Source organism: Erythrolamprus reginae, unplaced genomic scaffold, assembly GCF_031021105.1.
Source record: "Erythrolamprus reginae isolate rEryReg1 unplaced genomic scaffold, rEryReg1.hap1 H_15, whole genome shotgun sequence".
NCBI lineage: Eukaryota > Metazoa > Chordata > Lepidosauria > Squamata > Dipsadidae > Erythrolamprus > Erythrolamprus reginae.
The window spans coordinates 328,462-352,531 of NW_027248468.1; the positions used below are offsets into that span (position 1 = coordinate 328,462).

Genomic DNA, 24,070 nt, shown 5'->3' on the forward strand with positions numbered 1-24,070 from the left:
AGAATGAAAAAAGCACCTTCTATATAAATGCAGGTGTGCTGGGATAAAGTTACGCAGTTACAAACAAAGTGGGGTGGGAGCTCTTAAAACGCTTATATAAAAAAGAGCCGAGTGGGGTTTTCTAAGTGGTACATAGGTGAAGTAGACACCTGCTTAGATGGGATACAAACTTTGAACCATTGCAGTAAGCAGAGAAAAGACCATCCTTTTTTTTTGGAATTAACAGCTTGTGGTCAGTTCTGCTCCAGAAATAGGGTAGGTGTAGGCCTGCAGGTGGTATAGCTCAGCTCCCACTACAGTCACTCTGGAAGACATCACTGAGCAAAAATGTCAGGGCGAGAGATTTTGTCCTTTGGAGATGAATCATATCTGCCATGGCAACGGTAAAATTTGAAAATATTTTCTTTCTTCAAATGACTGAATAGGTCATCAGAAGGTATCAAGTGCTTGCAGAAAGATGTGACTGGCTGCAAGATATGAATATTTGAAGAACATAAGTGGTTCTGCGTAAAGTAGCAGCATCCTTCTATTATAGGAAACGAGAGTTAAGTGTAACAGAAGTTATATAAAAACAGAAATACGATGCTTAAGAAAGTTGCACGCTAAACCCAGAAAACATGGAGTCAAGGGGGAAGGTGACAGAACAAAATGGATTGAATGCACATCTTCCAATATGAAATACTTCCAATATGAAAGAAATGTATTGAAATTGTTTAGTTACGATTTAAAGAGAATAAATTAGGAGATCATAGGAAAAAATATATATAAAGGAAGAATGAATGGGTCAAGAGCATGAAAACTTTCTAGAATTTGTTGCTGTATGGAGTTGATGAGAAAAACAGAGTAGTGAGAAATTCAAATTACAATGAATAAATAGCATATAATAAAAGAAACAAAGAATAGTGTGGAAGAATAGAAAGCATGGACATTATTCTAGGTATAAACCAGATTTTTTAAAAGATTTTCTTTTGTTTTCTGAATTTATTTTGTCCAAAACTCATTTTCTGAATTTTGTGTCTTGATTCAACAGCAATTAGTGATCTGTGTGTGACTGGGGAAAAAATAACCTTGAAAAATCCTCCCATTTTTATAGTTGATTATATAGCTGATTATATGCAGAGCAGAAAGTCTACTTCCCGTCAATTAAGAACTTTGCTTGGTGCAGAAGTAAAATATACTCAATATATTTGCAAACAGTTTTAAACAGCCCCCAGAGCAGACTTGGAGAGAATTGTGATCAGCACAGAAAATGGATAGGCCAAGCAAAATTCACAAGAACGCAGCATAAAAAGCATTTGGTTTTTAACTCTAAATACTGTTGAGTCAAAGGAGTTTTGCCAACTTGGTTCCAGCCCATGATCTTGTGATCAAGTGTGATCTCTTTTTACAAGCACCTGGACATGTGACTTCCCTTTTTAAACTCTTTTATAGCCCTCTCCCTGCTCCTGACACAGCTGGGAAGAGAGGAATAGGAGATACAACTCTGTTTTAAGTAGCTGATATAAAGTTCAAAATCATCCTGAGTAGTAGCCTTCGGACCCAGAAAGGAATAACAGAGATGGAAGGGGCCTTGGAGGTCTTCTAGCCCAACCCCTTGCTCAGGCAGGAAACCTTAAACCCTTTCAGGGAAATGGTTATCCAATCTGCACACCAGTGCTGCCCACCAGAACAATTAGACACAAGAACAGTTTTTCCCCGCAACACCATCATTCTGCTAAACAAATAATTCCCTTAACATTGTCAAACTATTTACTAAGTCTGCACTACTATTAATCTTCTCATCGTCCCCATCACCCATCTCCTCCCCAAAATGACTGTATGACTAACTTTGTTGCGTGTACAGTATCCTTACAATTTATATTGACTGGCTCCTAATATGATTTGATTGCTTATTTGTACCCAGACTTTCATTAGGTGTTGTACCTTGTGATTCTTGATGAACTTATCTTTTCTTTTTATGTACATTGAGAGCATGTGCACCAAGACAAACTTCCTTGTGTGCCCAATCATACTTGGCCAATTAAGAATTCTATTCTATTCTATTCTACTCTACTCTATTCCTTAAAACCTCCAGTGTTGGGGCAACCTCAATTTCTGAAGGCAAGTTGCTAAATGAATTATTGTATGTCGAGGACCACCTATAAAGAATTTGCTTCAGATGATACATATTATCTGTGCGATAGTTTAAGGCTTAAAATTTAGCAATGGGCATCAACTTTTCTTCCTTTAGATTAGAAAGAAGCAGTTCTATCGATTCCAAAAATATAAGCACTTTTTTTGCTCCTCTCCAGGGTGTATTTCAGAACCACAAAATTTGTCAGCTAATTGTGAAGGATATTCTGTATCTTACTTACACAGCTATTTTAGCATGGTGGACTTCCTATTTCCATTGTCTCTCATTCCTGGTGCCTGCAGGTTTGACATCAGTCTGTTGAACGAATCGAAGCAGTTTTGAAAAGCATAAAAAAAAATGGGGTGTTGAGATGCTGTTATTGGGAGTGTGAAATTTGTTAGCCCAAACGTCTTTATAATTATAGGTAGTCCTGGACTTATTTATTATTTATTTATGTATTTATTTGATTTTTTAATGTTGCCCTTCTCCTTAGACTCAGGGCGGCTTACAACATGTTAGCAATAGCACTTTTTAACAGAGCAAGCATATTGCCCCCACAATCCGGGTCCTCATTTTACCCACCTGGGAATGATGGAAGACTGAGTCAACCTTGAGCCAGTGATGAGATTTGAACTGCTGACCTACAGATCTACAGTCAGCTTCAGTGGCTGCAGTATAGCACTCTACCTACTGTGCCACCCCGGCTCATTTACAACCACAATTGCCCTCGATATTTCCATTGCTAAGCAAGGCAGTGTTATGTCCCATTTTATGACCTTCTTTCCTACAGTTAAGTCAATTACTATAGTTGTTAAGTGAATCATTCGTTCATTAAGCAAATCTGGATTCTCCCCATTGACTTGCTTGTCAGATGCCAACTGGTAAGGTTGCAAATGGTGATTACCTTACCCCAGGAGAGTGCAACTGTCATAAGTACATTCCAGTGTCCAAAATTTGATCACATGGCCATGGGGATGCTGAAAAGTGTGGAAATTGGTCGTAAGTCACTTTTTTCAGTGCAATTGTGACTTCGAACAGTCACTAAATGATTGGCACATAGGTCAAGGACTATCTAATTATGACTGCCTTGCTGGCAGATTAATAGTCACAGCGACACTTCAGATCAAGTAGAATTCGGATCACACGGATGTGCAAGAGTTCTTTAACTTTATTTTGATGATTAAAGTCAGAGAAGGCAACAAATTATGGGGAACAGCAGTCGCCAAATCACAATAGAGAAAATTCTGAGCTGGTATTTATGGCTGCACAAATAAAACATAATAGGTACACCCATGGTGAAATCCTTGCATTCATTTTGTTTGTTTGTTTGTTTGTTTGTTTTGTTACATACATGCATCAACTACTCGGTTACTAAAGTCGTATTTCCTGCAGTCGAGTTTAGAGCGGTTTACTTTAACTTTGTATCTGTGTGTTGTTGTGTTTGAAGCTGAAGTAGTCATTGACAGGAAGGACGTTGTAGCAGATGATTTTATGGGCTATGCTTAGGTGGTGTTTAAGACGACGTAGTTCTAAGCTTTCTAAACCTAGGATTGTAAGACTAGTTGCGTAGGGTATTCTGTTGCGAGTGGAGGAGTGGAGGGCTCTTCCTGTAAAGTATCTCTGGACATTTCCTAGAGTCTTTATGTCCGAAATGTGGTGTGGGTTCTAGACGGATGAGCTGTATTCAAGGATTGTTTTGGCGAAAGTTTTGTATGCTCTGGTTAGTAGTGTGAGATTGCTGGAGCAGAAGCTATGTAAGATTAGGTTAACAACTCTTGAAGCTTTTTTGGCGATGTTGTTGCAGTGGACTTTGGTTCTTAGGTCATTTGCAGTGATTCACTGAGTACAGTGTTCCCTCGATTTTCACGGGGGATGCGTTCCAAGACTGCCCGCGAAAGTCGAATTTCCGCGAAGTAGAGATGCGGAAGTAAATACACTATTTTTGGCTATGAACAGTATCACAAGCCTTCCCTTAACACTTTAAACCCCTAAAGTGCAATTTTTAGATCATTACTCACCATGTTTATTTATTAAAGTTTATTTAAAAAAATATTTATTAAAGGCAGATGAAAGTTTGGCGATGACATATGACATCATCAGGCAGGAAAAACCGTGGTATAGGGGAAAAACCCGCAAAGTATTTTTTAATTAATATTTTTGAAAAACCGTGGTATAGACTTTTCGCGAAGTTCGAACCTGCGAAAATCGAGGGAACACTGTATAACAAACCCAAGAGTTTCTGGGGTAATTGGCCAACAAATACAGCTGTAGGATATAAACTGGAGAAGGCTGGAATAAAGATAGTCCTCAACTTACAACTGGTAAAATATGTTTTATAACACTTTTTCATACCATTGCAGCATTCCCATGGTTATGACCAACATTTGGGCACTTGGCAACTGGCACATATTTATTGTATGTTGCAATGTCGCGGGACATGGAATCATCCTCTGTAGCCTTCCCAGCAAGATTTTGGTCAAGCAAAGTCAATGGGGGGAAAAGCCAGATTCGTTTAATGACCACATGATCCACTTAGCAACTACAATGATTCCCCTAACTGTGGCAAAAAGGTCATAAAATGGGGCAAAAATCACTTAACAATTGTCTTTCTCAGCAATGGAAATATTTGGCTGAACTGTAAGTTTTGGATAACCTGTACTTGATTAGAATATTGGATCAGGACTGAAGAGAATAGCAATGAAAAATAGTCAATGCTTTGCAGCTTCCCAACAAATTTTCCCTGCAATGAGATTTTATACACTGCTCAAAAAAATAAAGGGAACACTTAAACAACACAATATAACTCCAAGTAAATCAAACTTATGTGAAATCAAACTGTCCACTTAGGAAGCAACACTGACTGACAATCAATTTTACATGCTGTTGTGCACATTCAACTTTGCACAGAACCAAGTATTCAATGAGAATATTTCATTCATTCAGATCTAGGATGTGTTCTTTGAGCGTTCCCTTTATTTTTTTGAGCAGTATATTTTATGTTTATTTTCAGAGTGCTTGAGAAATTTTGTATTTCTTTCTATTGCGTTTTTCTGAGCTGATTTCACTGCTGGAAGAGTGAAGGGTTTATTAAAGGGATAATTTCAATCACTGATCTTTTAAACCACATTAAAATATCCCTAAATGCTATGCTTTCCAAATTGAGAAAGCCCGATGGGAATAATTCCTCTCAAAACCTTTTTCCCATGGGATTTAAGCAGAGGAAGCTAGAAAAACAGCTTGAAAGAAAGTCTCTGCCTGCAGATTTGTTGGCCATCTTATCATTAAAAAAGAGTAAGAATACGCTAATGAAAGAACTTGTACTGGAACTCCCTATAAGAAAATTCGGTGCAAATTCCCTATCAATTTCAATAAAGCATTGGATTGTTTTTTAAATTTCCTTTTAATAATAATAATAATAATAATAATAATAATAATAATAATAATAATAATGTTTATTAATTTTTCCAAATTTTTAAAAGAAAACAACATTTCAATAATTTCATACAAATTTAAACTCGCTATCTTGTATATGTTACATTTCTTATATCAGCGCTTTATAGAGGAATATATTATATTATATATTTCTATATTCCTTTTGATATATCCTTTCACATTTTATTCCTGTCTTTACTTTTGTTGCCCATCCAATTGTACCAATTTTTCCAAATTTCATAATACTCTGAATTGTTTTTTAAATTCCTTTTATTATCCTGGTTAATACACCAAAGGCTTCCCTAGAAGTAGTTTTGTATTTTATATTTTTCTGGCAAGTGATAACACAACTTCACTCTGGAATAAAGATAGTCCTTGACTTATGACCACAAAGAAGCCCCAAATCTCTGCTCCTGAGTGAGACATTTGTTAAGTGATTTCTGCCTCATTTTACACAGTTGTTAAGTGAATCCTTTGCAGTTCATAACACAGTTGTTAAGTGAATCTGGCTTCCCCATTCACTCTACTTGACAGAAAGTCGCAAAAGGGAATCAAAAAAGGAGCCAAGACTTCAACCGTCATAAATATGAACCCGTTGCCAAGCATCTGAATTTTGATCACATGACCATGGGGGTGCTGCAAATGCGAATAATGGTCCCGAGTCACTTTTTTTCAAAGCCATTGTAACTTTGAATGGTCACTAAACTGTTGTAAGTCAAGGACAAGCTATAAAGCAGGGGTCCACCCAATATCGTGCACTAAAACCCCTTTGCACTGCAAGGCTGCGCTAGTTTATTATTTTATTTATTTATTATTTGGATTTGTATGCCGCCCCTCTCCGAAGACTCGGGGCGGCTCACAACAAGTGTAAAACAAATCATAAATAATTCAATTAATTAAAATATTTAAAGATTTAAAAAAACCCATATACTAACAGACACACACACAGGCATACCATGTATAAATTAAATGTGCCCAGGGGGAGATGTTTAGTTCCCCCATGCCTGACGGCAAAGGTGGGTTTTGAGGAGTTTACGGAAGGCAGGAAGAGTAGGGGCAGTTCTGATCTCCGGGGGGAGTTGGTTCCAGAGAGTCGGTGCCGCCACAGAGAAGGCTCTCCCCCTGGGGCCCGCCAACCGACATTGTTTAGTTGACGGGACCCGGAGGAGGCCCACTCTGTGGGACCTAATCGGTCGCTGGGATTCGTGCGGCAGAAGGCGGTCTCGGAGATATTCTGGTCCGATGCCATGAAGGGCTTTAAAGGTCATAACCAACACTTTGAATTGTGACCGGAAACTGATCGGCAGCCAATGCAGACTGCGGAGTGATGGTGAAACATGGGCATACCTGGGTAAGCCCATGACTGCTCTCACAGCTGCATTCTGCACGATCTGAAGTTTCCGAACACTTTTCAAAGGTAGCCCCATGTAGAGAGCATTACAGTAGTCGAACCTCGAGGTGATGAGGGCATGAGTGACTGTGAGCAATGAGTCCCGGTCCAGATAGGGCCGCAACTGGTGCACCAGGCGAACCTGGGCAAACGCCCCCCTCGCCACAGCTGAGAGATGGTTTTCTAATGTGAGCTGTGGATCGAGGAGGACGCCCAAGTTGCGGACCCTCTCTGAGGGGGTCAGTAATTCCCCCCCCCCAGGGTAATGGACGGACAGATGGGATTGTCCTTGGGAGGCAGAACCCACAGCCACTCCGTCTTATCCGGGTTGAGTTTGAGTCTGTTGACACCCATCCAGGCCCCAACAGCCTCCAGGCACCGGCACATCACTTCCACAGCTTTCTCTTTTCTGAATAAGCGCCTCTGTATTGAAGCCTGGATGTCCTAGAAGGTATAAATATAACAATACAAGGAACAAAATGTCCCTCTTTCCCACTTTCTCTCTTTTTTTAAGTTCCTAATTTTAGAAGCACTTTCATTAAGTTTGCATAGTAAGAATAAATGCACCACATTGAAAAGTAAGGTGTTGGCCCCAATGGCTGATCTTTTGCCATAGGACAGTGTTGGGGCACTGTTTTGACACCATATGTCAAAACAGGAGTGCACACGCAAACACACGCATGATGGAAAGCAGAAGAGAAGCTGGTTTCTGATGACAGACACCTGGTCTTCCAGTCTCTGGCACATATGTGCACAGGAAGGCCAGTTGGCTGGCGCACATGCATGCGCCAGAACTTGGAAGAGTATTAATGAAGTGCCTCCCAACCCGCCACTGAGAACAAGCCAGCACAGGCCTCCTCCCGCCTCCTCTGCCAAGGGAGCATGCCTGCTTCCTGGCCGTTGAGTCTATTATTATTATTATTATTATTATTATTATTATTATTATTATTATTATTATTATGTCAATACAACACAGCAAACGAGATCACTATGCTGGATTTTGTATTTCATCACCAGTCGGGCGCTTCCCAAGCACCTAGGACTGCGTGATGTAGCGGCGAATTATGTTTGCCGATCCCAGTAAAGCAACCTTTTGCAATTGACAGATGGAGATTTTGTCAATTCTGATGGTTGACAAAATCTCCATCTGTCAATTGCAAAAGGCCGCTTATTATTATTATTATTATTATTATTATTATTATTATTATCATCATCATCATCATCATCATCATCATCACCATCATCATTAATTAATTAATTAAATGTATATGCCGCCCCTCTCCGAAGACTCAGGGTGGCTCACAGCATATAAAAACAGTATACATTGAGATATAATAATTAAAACTAAAATTAGGAATTACATTTAAAAACTAAAAGGCCTATTAACATGCACACATACCCATTATACATTCATTGGCCAGGGGGTAGAATCTAATGACCCCAGGCAGGGCAGCATAGATGAGTCTTTAGGCTCTTAAAGGCGAGGAGGGTGGGGGCAGTGCGAATCTCTAGGGGGAGTTGATTCCAGAAGGCTGGGGCCCCCACAGAGAAGGCTTTTCCCTTAAGCCCCACCAAGTGACATTGTCTAGAAGGCCGACCCTGTGGGACCTAACCGGTCACTGGGATTCGTGCGGCATCCTAAGTGCCAGTGTCTGGCATTATCCCAGTGCCAGACAGACAGTCCTTCAGCTTGCACTCTGCTTCTGCAGCAGTTCTGCTTGTTCTTGGTGGCTGGAAGTGGGGGAGGGTTTCATCTAGCATCCCAGCTGCAAGTAGCATCGTGACAGCAGCTGTGCAGCCCTGCTGCCCCGAGAGAGCAGCTGGGGCAGCCCTGCTTGTTCTTGGCGGCTGCTGCCCCCCCCCCCCCGCCGCTGTTGCTCTCCATGGTGGAGGAGCTTCACAGGAGATACAGAATAAGTTCTCTGCTGCTTGTGGCCAGGATTCTGGAGGAGAACCGCCCCTCCCCCTCGCCCGCTCTCAAGAACAAGCAGCGCTGCCCCTGCTGCTCTCTTGGGGAGGTGGGTCTTCGCAGGAGATGAGACCACCGGGATCCCATCTCTGCTTCTTTGGGCATGCGAGCTGTTCTTTGTGTATCCATGTGCACCAGAAACCAGAAGACCAGGTGGCCGACGCAAATGCCAGGAACCAGAAGAACATCTTCCCATGGCACACATGCACATGGGCCTGCTGGCCGATGTGCCGGAACCCAGAAGAGCAATGGGCGATGGCTCCATGTGCCTGGAGAGATGGCTCTGCATGCCACTTGTAGGATGAGTGGTGCAGGTTTATCATCACGGCCATAGGCCAAGGCGGTAGGCACCCTAAAATAACTTGTGAGGGACTAAGAAGGGTTCAGTGGAAGAGCTTTTGGGCTACAATTTGGGCAGAGTGTGAACCATGGTCCAGGCAGCCCTCAATTTACGACCACAATTGAGCCCAATATATCTATGGTTAAGTGAGATATTTTCTAAGTGAATTTTCCCTCGTTTATGACCTTTCTTGATATGGTTGTTAAATGATTCACTGCGGTTGTTAAGTTAGGTTGTTATATGAGTCTGTCTCCCCTATTGACTTGTCAGAAGGTCACAAAAAGTGACCATGTCACCTTAGGATACTACAACCATCTGAATTTTGATCATAGGGATGTTGCAAGGGTAGTAACTTCGAACAATGATCACAGGTTCACATTTTTTGTGTGTGCGACTTTGAACAGTCATAAAATCAGCTATTGAAAGTCAAGAAGTAGCTGTATGGCACTTTTCCCCCTGTGAAAAGGGGAATGGAGTTCTGGCAGAGGTGTGCATAATTTTCTCACCTAGAGTAAGAAAGCATCTAATGTATAATGTCTCTCTCCAAAGATTGATTACATTCAGATTTGTGACATTGTTTGAAACTTGCCTTTTAACTCTGCTCATTAGCCTAAATTGTTTTTCAAAATAAATTGCATAGAGTACAATGATCTGGACTCCATCTTTCAAAAGCTGTGCCTCATTACGCAGCTTGGTGCTAAGATGGTTCAGTCTCTTTCATAGCTTCAGAAGTTTCCTTTATTACCGTTGGCCTGTTCATAATCTCTGTTTATCTGTACAGCTAGTCCTGGACTTACGTAATGGACCTTACAATTATGGTTGTCAATTATGCTGGTCCTTAAGTGGGTCATTACGTGGCCATGCCTGATCTTTTTTGCAGCGCCATTAAGGCCACGTCTTTACTGGGAAGGAGATACCGTGGTGGGGATTTGAGCCAGAAAAAACAATTTGCCAGGGCCAACTTGCCATGGGACACTGTGGAACAAGAGTTACATTAATATCAAAGAAATGGTGGAATAGAACAGTGATGGCGAACCTTTTTTCCTTTAGTGCCGAAAGAGCATGTTTGAGTGCGATTATGCATGCCCAAGTGCCCACACCCATAATTCAGTGCCTGGGGAGGGCGAAAACAGCTTCCCCCGCCCCATGGAGGATATCTGGAGGCCCTCTGGCGGCCGGAAACGGCTTGTTTCCCAACTTCTGGTGGGAGTGGGCCCAGTAGGCTCGTGTTTCACTCTTCCCAAGCTCCAAAGGCTTCCCTGGAGACGGGGGAGGGTAAAAAGCCCTCCCCATCCCCAAGAGGCTCTCTGGAAGCCAAAAACACCCTCCCAGAGCCTCTGTGTGAACCACAAATCACCTGGCTGGCACACACATGCACGTTGGAGCTGAGCTAGAACAATGGCTCATGTTGCTCCGTGCCATAGGTTCACCATCACTGGACTAGAATCATTAAAGAAAGAAGGGTGCCAAAGGAGACACAGAATGAAATATGAATGACAAAGCTTAAAATGTTTTTTTTTTAATTACAAGTAATTAAACTGAATGGTTAAATTGTCCCATGGAGAGTGGTCCCCTTCTGCTGTCAAGATGCCCCCTAGCCTCTCAGGCTTCCCGCCTTCCATTTAATGCTTTTACGCAGTCGCTTAGTAATTTTATTTTTATTTTTTAGCTATTTATTTAGCCAAGAGTGTATATGATTACAGACAAAGTATAAACATAATTGTGAATATGTAAGAAGTACAAGCATGGTTTTGGGTACTTGTAACTGGAATTTAGATTACTAAATATTAGATTTGTTATTATGCATTGTTTACCATTATTGTGAGCCGCTCCGAGTCTACGGAAAGGGGCGGAATATAAATGCAATAAATCTAATCTAATCTAATCTAATCTACATGATATTTTGCGAATACATGAGGACCAGTAGCAGGTTCCTACTGATATGGATGAGGTTCATTTCATTTCATTTCATTCATTTATTGGATTTATATGCCGCCCCTCTCCGAAAACTCGGGGCGGCTAACAACAGTAGTAAAACCGGAGCTGTACATGCAGTTTTGGGTCTCTGGTGTGTGTGCGCGTCCCAGTAGTATTTTACTTCTGCGGATGCGCAGGAAGCAAAATCATGCGAGGGGATGCACGTGTGTGCAAGATTTCAGCGATTTCTTTGCCTCCGCGCATGCATGGAAGCAAAAAAAAATCCCCTCAATTGCATATGTGCACACATGCACAGAAGCAGAATCTCACCGGGCCATGCACACATGCCAGTGACAAGAAGTTGTGTGCGCAGGGCACCAATAGCGGCAGTAGCAGCAACCCTGCCAGATGGGTAAATTAGGACAAGGATGGTAGGTCCACTGCAGTAATGGGCTCCTACGGGTACGGTCAGGTACGCAGAACCAGTAGAAGCATTTTGATTGGTTTTCTTTTTCCCCCTTGTGGGCTCTGGGTATGTTTTTCCTATCGCAGTAAATGAGGTTGAATGTGTATAATTTTAGAAGAGCTGTGTGTGTGTACATACAGTTTATATAGTAGATAATGTATATTTTTGTGTGCCTGTGCACAATATGTATGTACGCATATGGCATATATAGCATAGTCCTTGGAGAGGGGCAGCATAAAATAAAATAAATGAATGAATGAATGAATGAATGACTGAATGAGTGAGTGAGTGAGTGAGTGAGTGAGTGAGTGAGTGAATGAATGAATGAATGAATGAATGAATGAATAAACAAACAAACAAACAAACACATACATACATACATAAAATTAAATAGTACATTTTGGATGTTCAGTAAATAGGGAAATTGTATCTCTTTGAGGCAAGGAGAGGCCAGGCACCCTAACCCAAACGTCAAATTGGCCACCTTTAAGCCAGTCACATGACCTTTAAGCCACCCTCGTCACATGATCATCAAGCCCCTCCCACCCAGTCACATGGCCATCAAGCCACACCCACAAAATAAGCCATGCCAGAATTACAGTCATTGAGTAAGTCATTGGGCTCTTGTTTTAATGATCGCGATGATTTATTATACTGTTATTCTGGGTTTATTGTTGGTCACATGTTGAGAACTACTTGTATTAGAAGTCTGAGTCTCGTATTTGTTGTGAAACTTTAATCCATTGTATTGCAGAGAATAGGAAAGAGACTGCTCAATATAATCCTCAACCTTCAACAATTCATTTAACAATCATTTGAAGTTATAACAGCACTGAAAAAACTGACTTGTGACTACCTTTCCCACAACCATTAAAGCATCCCTGTGATCACCAATTCAGATATCTATTTATGACAGTTTCATTGTCCTGGGGTTATGTGAACCCTTTTTGCAACCTTCTGACAAGTTAACAACCATAGATATTATTGCTCTACAAGTAGTCCTTGATTTACGACTACAATTGAGCCTCAAATTTCTGTTGCTAATTGAGGCATTTATTAAACGAGTTCTGCCCCATTTTATGACCTTTCTATGCCACGGCTGTTAAAGAAAACACTGCAGTTGGTCTATTAAGAACCATGTTACTAACTGAACAACTGCAGTGTTTCGTTTAACAGCTGTGGCATATAAAGGTCATAAAATGGGGCAGAACTCGTTTAATAAATGCCTCACTTAGCAACAGAAATTTGAGGCTCAATAGTGGTCGTAAACCAAGCAAACCTGTACAGCATTAATATCTAAAGGGCAAGAATTGACTTCAACCAGATCGTTAACATTATTGAATAATGACTATAAGTTGCTGGCTATAAGTTATTTTCAGCTGGTAGACTGAAAATAATTTTACAAGAGTTTATTCATGAGGATCAGTGTGGATTTTTGCCTAAAAGACAGTTAAAGAACAATATTAGAACTGCTCTAATATTTCTCATAATGAAAAGCAAGCCACATTGATTTTCTTAGATGCCAAGAAGGCCTTCGACAATTTGAGCTGTTAAGCTGTGATAACTGTGATTTTTTGAGATAATTTTGTAAAATGGGTAAGATCAATTTACACTTCACAGAAAGCAGAAGTAATTGTTCATGGACATCTAGCAAAAACCTGTAAGATATTTTTTAAAAAGAACAAAACAGAGACACCCACTGTCTCCTCTCTTGTTTTGTTTTGGTTCCTGAAATACTGAGTAGAGAATATCGCCTTCCACAAAGCTGTAAAGTCCTGGCTGTTCCAGCAGGCCTGGGACCATTGATGACTGTGACATCAGGCCACCAATGATGAATATGTGTGTTTTAATGGGGTTTTGTTAATGAAATGTTTTATGCTGTTTTAGAAATAGTTTTTATCTGTTGGAAGCCGCCCAGAGTCCTTTGGGAGTTGAGCGCCGAATGAATGAATGAATGAATGAATGAATGAATGAATGAATGAATGAATGAATGAATGAACAAGTGAATGAATGAATGAATGAACAAGTGAATGAATGAATGAATGAATGAATGAATGAATGAATGAATGAATGAATGAATAAATAAATAAATAAATAAATAAATAAATAAATAAATAACATAATGAGAGGATTTGACTGCTAGATCTGTAGGTCAGCGGTTGAAATCTCACCACCGGCTCAAGGTTCACTCTGCCTTCCATCCTTCCGAGGTGGGTAAAATGAGGACCCGGATTGTTGGGGGCAATATACTGGCTCGGTTATTTACATTATAGTATTACAAAGATTGAAAGTAGACAAAATTATGGGTTTTTTTAAGCATTATAAATAGAATGGTGCGCAAATGATGCAGATGTAAGCACTAAAATGTATAAACTTTTATTAAAATTTGAAATAGAAGAACAAAAGAAAGTATGTTAACCCGGATTAAAATTTTAATTATATAAAACAATGGGAAATATGTGGTTTAAATGATTATAATTTACTCTATGTTATAACCCAAAATAATTTTTTGATAAAATTATATTCCATTGCTATATGTTGCTAGAGAAATTGTCTGGAATGTATAATGGCCCATCAAAATTGTGTAGGAAATGTGAGTAACAAGAAGAGACATTTTTTGTGTTCCAATTCTGGGGTTGATGGACAACCAATTATTAAAAAGTTATGTAACTTTGCTTTTCTACCAGGCAACTGCAGCAAAATTATTGTATAAATCGACAGAAAAATTCAGCACTATTCACAATAGAATAATTGGTAAAGATGATGGAAGTTGCTGAGATGGCTAAATTGATTTATTTGATCGGAGAAAAGTCAATATCTATTTTTATTTTGACTGGAAATCCCTTATAATATAGACTTTTTGTATGAAACAGAAAAAAATGAACTTGTTATGTATGGTTTTAGACAAGATGCATTACAGATAGAAGAGAGCGAGGTTATATAGATTGTTGCTAATCTACCACCACAATTGAGCCCAAAATTTCTGTTGGTGAATGAGACAGTTGTTAAGTGAGTTCTGCCTCATTTTACGACCTTTTTTGCACTGGTTGTTAGGGAATCCCTGCAGTTCATAGCTTAGTCACACGGTTGTTAAGTGAATCTGGCTTCCCCATTGACTTTGCTTGTCAGAAGTTTGCTAAAGGTGATCACATGACCCTGGGAACTCTGTGACTGTCATAAACATGAGTCAATTGCCAAAGGTCTGGGTTTTGATCATGTGCCCATGCGGGTGCTGCAACGGCCACAGGCCTAAGTCACTTTTTTCTAGTGATGTTGTAACTTCTAATGGTCCCTCCCCTTATAAGTTCCATCCATGGATGGAAGTTAAAAATAATTAAAGCACATGAATATTTTTTTGAAGTGAAGTAAAAGAATAAGAAAATAGAGGGTAGACACTCAGATGATGAAAAATAAAAGAAAAGAAATGGTGGCAGCACTAGATGCTAATGTTACACAAATTTAAAATAGTTCATGTTTTATATCATTTTATATGGGAAAACTATTTTCATTAGGTAATCAGTTTAAATGTTAGAATGAGTGGAATTTCTCTCTCTCTCTCTCTGTAAATAATGAAGAATATGGGATTTATAGAATGTTAGATATTGAGAATATATTTGGGGGGAGGGTTGGCTTTGCTTTTGTTCTTAAATTTTAGTACAGTAATACCTCATGATACGAACTTAATTGGTGCAAGGAGGAGGTTCGTAAGGCGAAAGGTTCGTAAGACGAAACATTGTTTCCCATAGGAAACAATGTAAAGTCAATTAATCCGTGCAACCAAAAAAACCCCCGCAAAAAAACGGCTTTCAGCGACTGCTGGGAAGCCGCACGGCTATTTTAAAAGGTGACAGCCGTCCTGGGGGGCTTCCCAGCACCCCCCCGAACCCAGGTTCGTGGTTCGGGGGGTGCTGGGAAGCCCCCCAGGCCGGCTGCGACCTTTTAAAACAGCCGTGCGGCTTCCCAGCTGTCTCCTGAAGCCGAACGCCAAAGCTGAACTTCCGCGTTTGGCTTTGGGAGACAGCTGGGAAGCCGCGTGGCTGTTTTAAAAGGTGACAGCCGGGCTGGGGGGCTTCCCAGCAACCTCCCGAATCGAACCCGGGGTTCCGAAAAATTTTGCCTCTTCTTACGAACTTTGTTCGAGTTACGAACCGGCATTCGGGAGGCTTCTGGGAAGCCCCGCCGCCCAGCTGTCACCTTTTAAAACAGCCGCGCAGCTTCCCAGCAGTCTCCGAACGCCAGTTCGTAACTCGAAAAAAGTTCGTAAGAAGAGGCAAAATTTTTCTGAACCCCAGGTTCGTATCACGAGTTGTTCGTAAGACGAGGGGTTCGTATCTTGAGGTACCACTGTATTTTTTAACTAGTTTAAATGTTGGAGAGATGGAGGTATGGGAGGGGAAAGGGAGAGTAGAAAGAAACCCCTTAAAGCACATAAATGATATGGAAATTTGGCATATGTATACAGTTGGATATTGGTATTGTGGTGGTTTTTTTATGACATGTTTTATCTTAAGGTGGAGAAAAATAAAAAATGTTATACCCCACCCCACCACCCCAAAATAAATACTTGTAAATTGAGGAGTACCTGTATTCACCCAAATATAACAACAGAATGCCAGGGGAAAATTCAGATAATACTTCTTAATAAAACTTGATGTAAACTGCTCTAAACTCAACTGCAGCATATGATTTTGTGGGCAATACTCAAATCGTGTTTTAGGCGCCGTAGTTCTAGGCTTTCTAGGCCCAGGATTGTTAGTCTATTTTCGTAGGATATTCTGTTTCGAGTGGAGGAGTGAATGGCTCTTCTGGTGAAATATCTTTGGACATTTTCAAGAGTGTTGATGTCCAAGATGTGGTATGGGTTCCAGACAGATGAGCTGTATTCAAGGATGGGTCTGGCAAAAGTTTTGTAGGCTCTTGTGAGTAGAGTGAGATTGCCTGAGCAGAAGCTGCGTAGGATCAGGTTAACAACTCTAGAGGCTTTTTTGGCGATGTTGTTGCAGTGGGCTTTAGCACTTAGGTCTGTAGTATCATCATCCCCTAACCCCAAAAACTTTACCCTTAGACTATCCACTGTTGACCTCTCCTGATTCCTAAGAGGTGTGCATAAGTTCACCAGAATGCCTTCCATCCTCTGTCCTAACATTAGTTTTTAAAAATGTTTTACTAGCACTGTGTCATGTATATGAATATTATTATATCTTTACACATCCCCAATATGTACTTGACAAAACAAATAGATCAAAAATAAATAAATAAATTTTGTTGCCTTTCAGGTGCTGAACCTCTTTCTTGCCTTACTGCTGAGCTCATTCAGTGCTGACAATCTTTCTGCGCCAGACGAGGACGGGGAGATGAACAACCTGCAGCTGGCCTTTGCCCGCATCAACCGGGGGCTGAAGTACCTCAAGAGCGCCATGTGGAGTTTCTGCTGCAGGGTCCTTCGGCAGCCAAAGGCCACGGCTGAAAAGAAAGCCATGATGAAGCTCGTGGCCCAGAACCAACCCGTCATGCACAACTGCGTCAACAACCACACGGCCAACGAGTTTGTCAAAGACGAGCAGAACCAGAAGGAGAACCACACCAGCAACGCCAGAGCTGCCATCTTCAGAGCGGGGCACCAGCTGTCTGATGACCACAACAGTGACTTTATGATCAACCCAAACATGTCAATTTGTGTCCCCATTGCGATGGGGGAGTCGGACATTGAAGATGACGAGCAAAGCACATTCACAGAAACGGACCAGGTAAGTTTCTCCTTAATCCGGTGCTTCTCAATTATTTTCTGTTAACCCCCCCCCCCCCCCACAAAAAAGAAGTAAACATTTTGTGTCCCCCCCCCCAACTCTCCACCAGGACAATTTTTTGCAATATTCAGCATGTTTTTGCTGGAAAAATCTCAAGCAGCTTATCAGTGTGACTGGGGTGTAATGTGTTTAATTTAAGTGACGCCTTAATTTATTTAATTTAATTTAAGTGACACCTTAATTTATTCGTCCAACATTTTTAGACACAGTAAACATCCTGGTCTTTCCTCGTCTCCCACCATAGTCACAGTGAAGCCAAATGCTATATATACTTTGTCCTATTTCCTCGTCTTAGCTTTCAGGAGACTTAACGTTTGTCTCATTGTCTCCGTCTCTCTCCTCCTTTCTTTTCATACCTGTTAAATATTTTTCCATGATGTCTCTTAAATGTTTATTATCTCCATTTCATATCCTCCTGCACTGTGCTGTGTGCTATTGTTTGGTGGGAAAAAAACTCTAATCCCTGCAGCAAAAAAAAGGATGTTCCCTGGGGTCACGTGCCCCCCCGGCATTGCTCCATGCCCCCCCAGGGGGCTCCTCCAGCGAAACCGATGCACCTTTAGAGAAGGCGTGAGAAAGAGGTACATGGTTCCAACACACGTGGAATTTATAACAGTTTGAAAAGGACTATCCAGTTGTTCATACAATGGATAGCATGGGACAGGGGTATTTTGCAGTCTGTTGGGTTTGCCGAGCGGATGCAGACAGTGATGTTGTTCTGGAGAAATTGATGATAGCCAACCCAGAATTCATATAGGATCTCAGCTTGTGTGCAAATTGTGTCACGCTCATTGCCTATGTGAGTGAGTGGCACCCGTTTTGCAGACTGGAGATCCTGGAGTGGAGACGATATTAGAACCATCCAAAATTGAGACACAAACCGCAACACTGTTGCTTTAATTGTTCCGGGTATTTGTAGATGTTAATGCCAAAACTGGAATATCCTTCTGTGATAAATTCCTCTTTTCTGTATTACAGTATCAAGCTTTCCCTTTTATAATAGCACAATGGTTGCCATGGTGTTCTCCAAGGACACAAGGATGCAACTAGATTAATTTATCAGTTAGTTAGTTCTTCTCTACAAGGAATCCTGACAACTGTAGCTCATTGTGTACCAGTCTGAAAATTCTAGGGTCCTTGACTGGAACTCGTGAAAGTTAAAAAGATATAGTGGTCCTGATACAATCTGACAAAATAGCTTTTTAAAAATTGCCTTATGGTGGTCGTTAAGGGCTTTACAAGTGGAAACGGACTTTAATTCACCATTTGATGTTGTATTCTTTTGGGAGGAAGCTGTGAGTTGGATATTGATAGTTTGTGAACAGTTTATGCAAGTTGTAAAACACAAGAAAGCTCCTGAGTATCAAATCTGAAAGATTTTTTTTTGTTTGCATTGTTGAGATTTAACCACTGTGAAATACTCACTGCTGACTGAAATGTTGCTTGGGGAAGACATGCAGGTAGTAGCTGATTCAGGAAGCATAAATTCAGAAAGACAAGGGAACAAATGTGTTTCTTATCTCCGTGTGCTTTAGATATCCTGAGAAATAGTAGATGGGGACTTGTACAACAAAATAGGATTCTAATATGCATCGTCTCTGTCTCTCTTCTCTCTTTCTCCCTCTCCATAGTCCCTCTCTCTCTTCTTTCTGTCTTTCTCTCCCTCCCTCTCTTTCTCTGTCTCTCTTTCTCTCCCTCTTTTTTCTCCTCTCCCTTTCCATAGTCTCTCTCTCTCTATCCATAGACTCTCTCTCTTTCTCTCTCTCTCTATCGTTTCTTTCTCTCTCCATAGACTGTCTCTCCCTCCCTCCTTCCCCCTCTCTCACTCCCCATAGGCTCGTTCTCTCTCTCTCTCTCTCTCTCTGTCTCTCTGTCTCTCTTTCTATCATTGCGATAATTACTGTAGAGAGAGGGGACAATTAAAATTCTTGTGATTTTGGAGAATTCCCTGTGAATGTTCCTTTGCAGAAAGAATCGAGAACTCCATCAGGCTCCACCTGATTATTCTGAATACTCTAGGCGTTGTGAAAAATGAGGGCAGAGTCCCTCCTAATGGTCCTGAAGCCTGAACAAATATCCAATATAACTACCTCTAGAATTTTTCTTATTGCCAAGGCTTTGCATCTCGTCTTAAAAGCAAGTTGGGAAAATTGGAACAGTGCAGTATCTAAGCAATCTCTGAGCTGTCTTTGCTTAGTTCCTTTTGATTTTACTTCCATTTGAGTTTCTTATTCTTCTTTTATCTGATAAGCTACTGAGGGTTTGCAGATACTGTACCTGCAATAATGCCATACTCATACCTTTCTTGGTATCTCTGCAACATAATAAGTGAAAGCATAATTTCTAATTGCACCAAATATTTCTATTTTCATATCTGATTCCTTCATCTTGCCCCAAGTCTCTTATAGTTTATTAGTCCCAAACCAGTGGGTGGGTTTCTACCAGTTTGGACCATTTCTATAGAAATAATAATAATAATAATAATAATAATAATAATAATAATAATAATAATCCCGCTTTACTGGGATCGGCAACCATAATTCGCCGCTACATCACGCAGTCCTAGGTGCTTGGGAAGGGCCCGACTGGTGATGAAATACGAAATCCAGCATAGTGATCTCGTTTGTTGTGTTGCATTGACATAATAATAATGACAACAACAACAACAACAACAGAGATGGAAGGGACCTTGGAGGTCTTCTAGTCCAACTCCCTGCTTAGACAGGAAACCCTATACTACTTCAGACAGATGGTTATCCAACATCTGCTTAAAAACTTCCAGTGTTGGGGCATTCACAATTTCTGGAGGCACGCTGTTCCACTTATCAACCGTTCTGACTGTCAGGAAATTTCTCCTTAGTTCTAAGTTGCTTCTCTCCTTGTTTACTTTCTATCCATTGCTTCTTGTTCTACCCTCAGGTGCTTTGGAGAATAGATTGACTCCCTCTTCTTTGTGGCAGCCCCTGAGATATTGGAAGACTGCTATCCTGTCTCCCCTGGTCCTTCTTTTCATTATACTAGCCATGCCCAGTTCTTGCAGCCGTTCTTCCTATGTTTTATCTATCTATCTATCTATCTATCTATCTATCTATCTATCTATCTATCCATCCATCCATCTATCATCTATCTATGCGAAAATCACTCTTGTAGAACCATGAAATCTCAAGAACCGTAAATCCTACAAACTTGAAATTTAGCATGTATGTTCCTCTTGGCTTCTAGGTGCTCACTAGGAAAGGATTTTTCAAAATGATCATCAGATAATTAGTATATCTTATATTATTATTATTATTATTAACACATTCTGATGCTAAGGAGTGCGATTCCCCCTCCCCACCTGGAAAGAACTCTGTTCCAACTGTCACTTGGGCGTGGCCGGTGCGTGCTTCATCTGGCCTGTGTGCTGGAAGTTTGGAGAAGATCAATGGGGCCAGCTAGACTGAGGGAGTGAAGGGTATAAAATAGAAGATGACTCTGTGGGGCAAGCCTGAGGAGAGAAGGGAACAAACCCGATCACATAGTTTCATAGCGGAGCATGGATATTCAGCTACTTCCAAATAAACACTTCTGATAACGAATTACAGTGTTCCCTCGCTTTTCGCGGGGGGTGCATTCCGAGACCGCCCGCAAAAGTTGAATTTCCGCGAAGTAGAGATGCGGAAGTACCGTAAATAACACTATTTTTGGCTATGAACAGTATCACAAGCCTTCGCTTAACACTTTAAACCCCTAAATTGCAATTTCCCATTCCCTTAGCAACCATTCAGATTATTACTCACCATGTTTATTTATTATAGTTTATTAAAAAAATGTTTATTAAAAAGTTTGGCGATGACATATGACATCATCGGGTGGGAAAAACCATGGTATAGGGAAAAAACCCGCAAAGTATTTTTTAATTAATTTTTTTGAAAAACCGTGGTATAGACTTTCCGCAAAGTTCGAACCCGCGAAAATCGAGGGAACACTGTACTGTCTTCTTTGAAATATCCACTACTGTTCGCTTTTCTGACAAAGCTTTAAGGAGATCTTGGAAAGGCAATTCTGTATCTGTGGTTTCACTTCTCGGGCAGAATTTATGAATTGGTTCAAGGGCTGACTTGCATTTTGACTATTAAGAGTCCTTTTAATTATTCTTCCATTTTGTTTCCTTTGTAGTTGATTCTAGGGATTTGAACATGTTTAGCAAAGCTTTTGTTTTGCCTTGGATCATCATTGGCCTCATGTTGCTGCACATTGACTGCTAAAACAATATCATCTTTGAATTAATTAATACTCCTTTTCCTAACCTTTGCCAGTGGATTCTGTTGGTGTTTCTGCATAAAAGCATTCTAATAGCTTGATTGCTCATAGTTGGGCTGCTTTGTTATGTTTTGTATGGTTCCATTAGCATATTTACTTACGTTGAGATCTTGGTTGAGATCTTGGCAGCAAGGAAAAAGCCATCATACCATAACCACAGAAACAAAGAGAAGTATTATCGCAATTGATTGCTGAACCAAGTTTGTTTTTTGTTTATTATTTATCTTATTCTCTATTAGTTTGGAGGTTTTTAGAGTGGCTGACAGTACAATACTCCATTAACACATAAAGAAAAAAAAAAGAAAAAAAAAGTAAAAGGAACAATACCAGCCCTTTCTTGTCTAAAAGGAAAATATAATATCATATCAAAAGAAAAGACCCTGGGTTTAAAAATAAAGATTTATACATGTCACCAGAAGGGAGAGCAAATAAAGCATGGTGTGAATTTCCTTTGGGAGAGCATGCTGAAATAGAATGGTCAGCCACCTCACTTTGGAAGGCAGCAAAAATCATAAAGGGCTTTCCCAAGATGATCCTAATTTATTTATTTATTTATTGGATTTGTATGCCGCCCCTCTCTGGAGACTCGGGGCGGCTAACAGCAATAATAAAACAGCATATAATAATAACCCAATACTAAAAACAGTTAAAAACCCATTATTATAAAAACCAAACATACATACAGACATACCATGCATAAAATTGTAAAGGCCTAGGGGGAAAGTGTATCTCAATTCCCCCATGCCTGGTGGCAGAGGTGGGTTTTAAGCAGCTTACGAAAGGCAAGGAGGGTGGAGGCAATTCTAATCTCTGGGGGGAGTTGGTTCCAGAGGGCTGGGGCCACCACAGAGAAGGCTCTTCCCCTGGGTCCCGCCAAGCAACATTGTTTAGTTGACGGGACCTGGAGAAGACCCACTCTGTGGGACCTAACTGGTCGCTGGGATTCGTGCAGCAGAAGGAATGTCCAGGTAGGTTAGCAGAAGGAAATACATTACGCACCTCAAAGTTAAACTTTTTAGACATGATCTCTTAGGAATTGGGTGAGGTCAACAGTGGACAGTCTAAGGGTAAAGTTTTTGGGGTTTGGTGATGAAACCACAGAGTCAGGTAGTGAGTTCCAGGCATTAACTCCTCAGTTGCTGAAGTCATATTTTCTACAGTCAAGTTTGGGGCGGTTCATTTTGACTTTGTATCTCTTGTGTGCTCGTGTATTGCTGTGGTTGAAACTGAAGTCGTTGTTGACAGGTAGGAGGTTATAGCAGATGATTTTATGAGCTATGCTTAGCTCGTGCTGAAAGTGACATAGTTCTAAGCCCAAAATTTCCATTGCTAACCAAGGCAGTTACTAAATGTGTTTTGCACCATTTTTGACCTTTCTTGCCATAGTTGTTAACTGAATCATTGTAGTTGTTAGGTGAATCATTATTATTTTTATTATTTATTGGATTTATATGCCGCCTCTCTCCAAGGACTTGGGGAGGCTTACAGCATATAAAATAACAATACAAAATCTGAAATCCAATATTAAAGTAAAATTAGCAATCTAAAAACCCAAAAGCAGTCATTTCTAACAGACCAAACATTCATCCCATTTAACATACATTCATTCATAGGTACAGGCTGATGACTAATGTCCCCAGGCCTATCGGCACAAGTGCATCTTCAGACTCTGGTGGAAGGCAGGGAGGGTGGGGGCAGTATGAATCTCGGGGGGGAGGGGAGCTGATTCCAGAGGGCCAGACACAACCACAGCCCACAGGCCACACGTTTGACACCCTTGGATTAGAGGTAGGGAGACACAATTTTAGCTTGCTTTTAACTATGGAAGATCCCCGAATGACTTTGGACCAGTCCCGCTCACTCAGAGCAGTACTGATGAAATTATGGAGCTCAAATGTGTCTTTTAATCTCCCTTTCTTCCCCATCTAAGTGTTGTTACCATTGGAAGAGACTATTTCTAGCTCAGGATTGAACTGTGCTCTGTGAACTTTGTGGTTTTCTTGCAGATATTTCATTATCTAACATAGAAACATAGAAACATAGAAGTCTGACGGCAGAAAAAGTCCTCATGGTCCATGTAGTCTGCCCTTATACTATTTTCTGTATTTTACCTTAGGATGGATATATGTTTATCCCAGGCATGTTTAAATTCAGTTACTGTGAATTTATCTACCACGTATGTTGGAAGTTTGTTCCAAGGATCTACTACTCTTTCAGTAAAATAATATTTTCTCATGTTGCTTTTGATCTTTCCCCCAACTAACTTCAGATTGTGTCCCCTTGTTCTTGGGTTCACTTTCCTATTAAAAACACTTCCCTCCTACCTATCTAATA

General features: G+C 40.6%; 1 protein-coding gene across 1 annotated transcript in view; it reads left to right on the forward strand.

The window, feature by feature from the left end:
• LOC139155356 (sodium channel protein type 5 subunit alpha-like) overlaps positions 1-24,070 on the forward strand; it is a 377,085-nt gene that overhangs the window by 193,207 nt on the left and 159,808 nt on the right. Inside the window, exon 13 of the mRNA XM_070730487.1 lies at positions 16,904-17,374. Within this exon, the coding sequence (XP_070586588.1) occupies positions 16,904-17,374 (471 nt within the window). The remainder of the gene's footprint in view (positions 1-16,903; positions 17,375-24,070) is intronic.